Source organism: Arachis stenosperma, chromosome 10 (assembly GCF_014773155.1).
Source record: "Arachis stenosperma cultivar V10309 chromosome 10, arast.V10309.gnm1.PFL2, whole genome shotgun sequence".
Taxonomy (NCBI): Eukaryota; Viridiplantae; Streptophyta; class Magnoliopsida; order Fabales; family Fabaceae; genus Arachis; species Arachis stenosperma.
The window spans coordinates 3,194,971-3,201,841 of record NC_080386.1 but is presented as its reverse complement, the minus strand read 5'-3'; the positions used below and the strand labels follow the sequence as shown (position 1 = coordinate 3,201,841).

Genomic DNA, 6,871 nt, shown 5'->3' with positions numbered 1-6,871 from the left:
TTAGCATTGAGCAATGAAAGATCTATGATAATGAAACGAAGTCCCCTAGAATCAAGCAATTTCACCGAAAAGGAAGTTGATGAGAGGAGGAGTTATATATAGTTAAGAGAAAATCGGAGGATGGATCTTTATTACTCAATTTCGTTATGTTACATAGCATTAATTAATTATTTAATATTTAATATGATATTGTTTCATTTTCATTTGACAACAACATTCTGAAATCTCTGATAGAGAAACGACCTTAGACTTTTTGGGGCTCTCTGCCCACTGCAACCCCACCACCTCCACCACCACCATCTCTCTCTCTCTCTCTCTAGGATGGAATTTTAGCATCCCAACGTGACACATAGTCACTACTATATAGATTGGATTAGATAGTACCTAACTGTGGAACATTGCACCCAACTCATCAGTCTGCGCACCTTCTTATTTAGAAGACCAAAAAGACTATTATCCTTCTCTTTCAGTGTTCATTCTTCTCCATCACCCATCACCCCCATCACATAAAGCTTCAACCTTTTTAAGCATTTCGACAAACCCATCTCACACGTCCATTGTTGAAAACACCATACCATGCTCCCACTCCCATATTCACTATAAAGTACACATACCCTTGTTCTTGCTCTTGTGTTACACCACATTGGGACAATAAAGCTTGAAGCTTTTCTCTTCTTTCTGTTGAAACATGGGGTTGCTTGAGAATTTGGACGAGTGGGTGAATGGTTTTGGCAAGAAGAGGTGCAGGAGCTTGTTTTGGAGGATGCGTTCTGCGGTGAAGAAGGCTTTCAAGAACAACAATGGTGGAAAGAAGCAGATCAAGTTCCAATATGATCCTTCAAGTTATGCACTCAACTTTGACGACGGCACTTGCCACCACCTTATTAGAGATGCTGCAAAGATGTTCATAGCAGATGCAACAGTCCATGAGCTCCCAGATATCCACAACAACACAACCTGGGTTTATGTTATTTGGGTCAAAACCAAGTGACTCTGTCACGTTGCTGCTTCTTAATTCACAGGTTCTAAAAAGAACACGCTTCGTTTTTTGTTTCTTCATGTTGGGTAGTATTTTAATGTTTCTAGTTTCTTAGGATAACAAATGAAAAAGCATTGTAGGAATTTTCAAGGATCTTGTAATGTTCTGGACTTCTGGTCTCTTGTTTCAGTGTACATCCTCCTCACACAGTTCACATTATTCTTCACTTTGTGCGTTTGAGTTTGACCATTGAGTTAGAGAGAATAGATATAGCTAGAGCGAGAGTGTTCACATAGCAAGACAAAAGAGGAAAAACTAGGCTAGGTAAATTGTGATGCGCTGTCTGGTTCAGAAGCAAAGCAACGTTAAAATTATTACTTGGTGAAACTGGCACGCGTTTACTTCCTTTGGCTTATGCTGGAATATTACATATTGCATTAATGAGGCACACAGAAGGATGTGAAGATAGTAATGGACTAACGGTCCCCACTAATTGGAAATTATGATAGGCTGCATCATTTTTTAACCACCCTTTTTATTTTTGAAAGCTTAACCACCTTTCAACCTGATAGGAAAGAATCATTTTTTTTTTTACCCGTAATGCGCAACTGAATATCTGTCTAAACAATCGATTACCTCATGGAAAGAATTGATTTATGTTTGACAATCTCTTTGTACAACGGGGTAAAACATTACCTAGGAGAAATGGACACCAATTATGACAGTACCTTTCTCTTTCAAGTACACCAATAATTTTTCAATGCAATGACCATAACAGCTCCATGCGAAACCTAAAATGCGGCAAGTATTCAGACAGCAGGATCTTCTAATATAGCTTTGGATAGATCATTTATCCGAGGGTAAGCTGCTTTCTCATTCAGCTGGTTTTGGGCCCATATCAGCATCTTCAGCAAGCTTGGAAGTTTTGGATCTGATTCAATAAATCAAAGTTAAATGAATGATAGTACAGCAATCTAACTTAGGGGGTTTTCAACTGTTTAAATACCACAATCCCTCTTAAGGAACATAGGACCAATTGGCAAAAGTTCACAATTATATCAGTTACTTAGGGATATTTGATGCCAATCTTTCCAGATAAAGACCAGTAATGGTCCTCCCCCCATTCACTTCATCTGAAGTGAATTTAATCACACTTCAAGTGCAAAGTTGAATCTAGATTCCAAACACAACATTCCATGAAAGTAAGCCAAATCTTCTGTTCAGATCTAAAGCACATATAATATAAATGGATTGCCAACAGTTGACATCCCCTATAAAGGAAGCCAAAAGACTACAAAATGATTGAAACTAGTAGATGATGAACAATAAGTCCTCTCAGTATTCCACTGGAACTGAGATTTGTGAAATAAGAAATACATTAAGATATTTACCAACTAGAATTTTGAATCCATCTTTCATATTCAGTCATAAATAATCAGAACTCAGTCCATGCTTTCCAAAGGAGCATTGGTTTAATTCGGACAAATCCGGCAAAGCATCTATTATTATTGAAGTTGACAAATTTATAATGCAACAGTTGCTATTTGACAAAAAAAAAGTATCTCGATCATGAACATCTTAGAAGATTATGCCGTTATAAGTGGTATATACACTACACATAGGGAAGAGAAAAGTATATGTTCAAAACTGAGGCAGTAGCTCTAGTCCAGCCTAAGTCTATGTGTATTAGATTTTGTATTAACAACAAGAACAATGCAGAAACTATCAATGCCAATGAAAAGAAAAATCCTGGGGATAGAGGATTTCTTCAAACTCAAAATTCTACTCTCCAAAACGTCTGAATAATCTCCTACTTCCCCCACCCCAGTATAACTACCCCATAAAACAAACCCACTTTCTCTCTACTACTTAGGTTTTCCTGGGCATAGAGGATTTCTTCAACCTCAAAATTCCATTCTCCAAAAAGTATGAATAATCTCCTGCTTCCCCCAACTCAGTATAACTAACTTCCCCATAAAACAAACCCACTTTTTTTCTACTACTCAGTTCTAAAAACCCACCATCTTATTGTTTGTTTATTTACCCATGGACCTGGTTGAGTGATTGTGGCCCAATTCCCTTTTCTCCTAAACGTTTTAGTCAGGTTTGAGTCTCCAACATAAGGTATTATATATTCCTCAGATAATTTAATATTTCAAAACTATAATTTAAAGCAGGAAACAGATACCCAAGTTATATATGCCAATAAATAGATTTTGTAGCAAACACAGACCTTTTTCGTGACTTTGGCTTGTAAGTATGGCTGCATTCACCTCACTTGCTGTCTTTAGCCGCTGTGATATGTCAAGAAGCTCTCCAACAGGACAGTTAGAGACATCTTCAAAGGCAAGCAATGCAACTGTCCTCTCCAACTCTTCCAAAAAGCTTTGCTGAAGGGAATCCAAATTAAGAAAGTGTTAGTACCAAGTCTGTGTAACTAGTTACACAATTTTGCATTGTAACAATGTATTTCCATTTTTGGTATTTTTTTCTTTTTTTTCTAACTAGAGGCAATCTGAGTAAAAACATCAGTGTGAAGAACTAGCACATTACTGGAAGTGCCAGAAACACTTCACTAGCTAGTAGAGATTATATGTAAAATAAATATACAAAATATCATCAGATGGTATTTACGTTTTCCTCCCCCCTTGGTGCAAGCTCCTCCTGAGCAAATTCTAGAGCTTCTTCTACTTTCCCATTTCGGATTAGTTCTATCAGCCGTTGCTGTTGAAGATGGAAAAATAATTGGGGATTTGTATCCAGTATCTGCAGTGAGCTCAAGTATCATAAAATGAATATTAATTTTCTAGTACATATGAATGAATATGTGCTATCAGTACAAAATCACTCTGTAGGATTTAAAGAATGAGGTTCAGAAAAAGCAGAGAAGTAGAATTAGCAAGAAACAATACATAACTTGAACGGCAGGCTTCACACAATTTGAATACAAAGAATGAGGATAATTGAGCAGGCAATATCAACTTGTAAACAAACCCAACTACAAGAGTTCCATGCCAAGTTCCATTTGAACAGTTTGCCCCCTTCCTCAGCCCCCTTTTCCCCAATAATGAAGTACAACACATTTAGTTTACAAGACAAACACTATCATTTTATGTTCAAGATGGGAATTTTCAACATCACTTAATGTGTCAATGCCCTTAATTGGTGCGAAGCAATAAATAGATTGAGCATATGAATATTGCATGCATGATGCGGGCACACTAACAAAAGGAGACTATGATACGATTAAATGGGATGCTATTAACAAAAGACTAGTAGTAGTGAGAAGCCTACCTCTGGATTCAAGTCGTTCACTTTTTCAATTGCATCCTCAACATTACCACTTTGTACTGCCTTCTTCACAGCCATGCGATCAGTTATGGTCGCCAGATCTATATCTGCTATACATATCAATAAGGAGAGACAAAGGGCAATAGAGAAGCTGAGATCATACCAAGACCAAAATAAAAGAACAAAAATGAAGAAGGAAAAAAAAAAAGGAGACTAAAAGAGGATACGTTCAGTTCCAGACTCCATTTGAAATTTCTCAGCAGCTTCAACATAACCCTCGGTAACAAGGAAATTCATTACCAACTTATTCATGTCTTCTTTCCTAATCTTGACATCACTGAGCTTCTTCTCCCACTCTTCTCTTGTTATCACCTTCTTTGATGCGGCCTTTACACAAAAGATTTCAAACGCAACATAATTAGCATTGCATTGCCCTCACATATATTGTTGCCACTTCATTTTCACTACCAAGCAGTGTGTATAACACTTTCTATAATCAGTCCATACATAGTATTACTTATGAAACAAAAACTTTAATGGGCTCCACATACTTCACACAGTCCTTCTTGTAGGAGAAATTAACGCACAAAATATATCAAAATCTGATTATCTGAACTAATTTTCTGAATCTATATACAATCAAATAGAATTAGAATGTAGAAAAAGAAAAACAATACCATGAGCTCCTAAATTAGCTCAAATACAAGATCCTTAACAGTTAACACCAATCCCATCAAAAAAAGAAAATAACAGTAAAATACCAATCAACAAATAAAGCTGGTAAAAAAGTGTGTTATGTGAGTGAGAGGAGAGAAAGAGTAGAATACCATTGCCTCGATCTCTGCAAGTTGACGAATCACAATCCAGAACAATGACATCAGTGCACACACTCAAGCCCCATTTTCAATCTCCAAAATGCCCCTCTCCTGAAAAATCCGAAACAAAATCGGTACCAAAACAAGATTGAAGGTCAACAAACCAGAACCAATAATAATTTAAATCAAACTGTTGCATTAAAAACCTCCAAGACATTCAGATCAAAATGTTTACAAACCCTACTAACAAAAGGGGGAAATAATTTCCACAAGCAGGAGATGGATACAAACGGTAAGAAGCAGAGTAGTAGAAAGTGAATAAATTTTCCGGGAAAATGGCGGTGAAAAATTTTCCGGGTAAGTTTTAGGTAGAAAACGTGAACGGGAGTCGAGAAGTGAGTAGAGTGTAAGGTACCTACCTACGTTTACGGTGTGCCGGCGAGGAGGCGATTCCCTCCCTTCACTTCAATTGTACGGAACCTGACCGGGGGTTATGGACTCCTTCTTCAACGTTGATATTGTTTCGGATCCTCGTTTTTATTTTTTTGGACAAATATCCGCTTTGTTTATTATTTTCTACCCGACTCACTAATGGACCGGGTCTCAACATAGGCCCAACAAAATAAATACTGATCCAGCCCAATAGAAACAGTTTCCATTATTTTACATTTTTACTTCAGTTAAAAAAGTAATTAATATATTATTTTAAGTAGAATTCATATACAGAACTGGTCCCATGGTCTAGTGGTTAGGACATTGGACTCTGAATCCAGTAACCCGAGTTCAAATCTCGGTGGGACCTTGTTATGATTCATTTTTGGACTACTAACAGTGTCGGCTTTTGAACTCGTCACATTCTTTGATCTACAATATTTTCCAGTCTTTATACAATGTTTTCATCACTTTGGAGAGTATCTAGCTAGCTAGTAACTAGATTCCAATTATTGAATTATTTTTTGTATCTATTTATTCTTTTAGAGTTTAGGATCTAAAAGACTCTCTTTAATTATATATTGGATATAGGATAAGTTTGTGATCAACTATGAATTATTTCTCGTCTAGTTCTAAGTAATTTGAAATAATATGAATCTAGTTTATAATTTCAATCGATATACATATATACATGCCCCTAATTATATGTATATGTTAAAATTTTGGAACTGTTTCCAATGATGAGCATAAAAATAAGGAAGAGACAAAAACGCATAATCTAAGTCGTCCATCCCTATCAGCAAATGAATCAAAATTTGACATATAAATAACAATATTCATGAATTCGTAGGTGTAATCATGTATATGATGAGATAACGATGGTGTGAATGAAAGCGAGGATTATCTGATTTTCCACTAACTGGTCAATGTATGCAGATCATATCCTTTCGAATAGTTTGTCCCACATATACATTAATACATACATGCTTCCATTGTTAATTAGTAGTGTGTCTTTTCATGTTTCATATTGGTCAGAGGTCAGACACCCAATAAAATTCAGACATTAATAAACTTCCTTTTTAATATGTTTCATAATAATTAATGGTGCTCATTTACCAGCCCATGTTGCCTAATTTGTTTTAGGATAAGTAGACTTTGATTTTATATTCGCCAACATTGGGGGCTCACACTACTTTAGATAAGAACATAATTTTTTTTAAACAAAGAAAATTTAATATACTAAGGTGGAGCAACAAACAAAAAACACAAAAACAAACTCAAATCCAAAGGTTATCAATTTTATGTTATTTTTGACGTTATCATCAACAACTAAAATAGTCAATACCAGTCTAAT

General features: G+C 36.0%; 1 protein-coding gene and 1 non-coding gene across 5 annotated transcripts; one reads left to right on the top strand and one right to left on the bottom strand.

The window, feature by feature from the left end:
* Positions 1 to 1,348: 1,348 nt before the first annotated feature.
* On the bottom strand, positions 1,349 to 5,610 carry LOC130954358 (protein GID8 homolog). 4 transcript variants are annotated; one of them, XM_057881098.1, is made up of 7 exons: positions 5,505 to 5,610; positions 5,098 to 5,196; positions 4,498 to 4,657; positions 4,274 to 4,380; positions 3,614 to 3,745; positions 3,213 to 3,369; positions 1,349 to 1,910 (listed from the first exon to the last, which is right to left on the bottom strand). In XM_057881098.1, the coding sequence occupies exons 2-7, from the start codon at positions 5,146 to 5,148 to the stop codon at positions 1,789 to 1,791; spliced, it is 729 nt and encodes a 242-aa protein (XP_057737081.1). In that variant the 5' UTR covers positions 5,149 to 5,196; positions 5,505 to 5,610; the 3' UTR covers positions 1,349 to 1,788. The 4 variants fall into 4 exon arrangements, with proteins under 4 accessions (XP_057737081.1, XP_057737084.1, XP_057737083.1 ...); XM_057881101.1 differs by having other exon boundaries at positions 4,274 to 4,377; positions 5,505 to 5,601; XM_057881100.1 differs by having other exon boundaries at positions 5,509 to 5,584.
* Positions 5,611 to 5,815: 205 nt separating this feature from the next.
* Positions 5,816 to 5,887, top strand: TRNAQ-CUG (transfer RNA glutamine (anticodon CUG)). The gene has a single exon. It is a non-coding gene; the product is annotated as a tRNA-Gln (tRNA).
* The last annotated feature ends 984 nt before the right edge of the window (positions 5,888 to 6,871 follow it).

What these genes read in the sequence shown, in the direction of transcription:
- LOC130954358 (XM_057881098.1), bottom strand. Translation starts at nt 5,148, where the DNA reads ATGTCATTGTTCTGGATTGTGATTCGTCAACTTGCAGAGATCGAGGCA. An exon ending in TGAACGACTTGAATCCAGAG is followed by an intron (nt 3,746 to 4,273) that starts GTAGGCTTCTCA and finishes AGCTCACTGCAG; the next exon opens with ATACTGGATACAAATCCCCA. An exon ending in AAGCCAAAGTCACGAAAAAG is followed by an intron (nt 1,911 to 3,212) that starts GTCTGTGTTTGC and finishes TTATTGAATCAG; the next exon opens with ATCCAAAACTTCCAAGCTTG.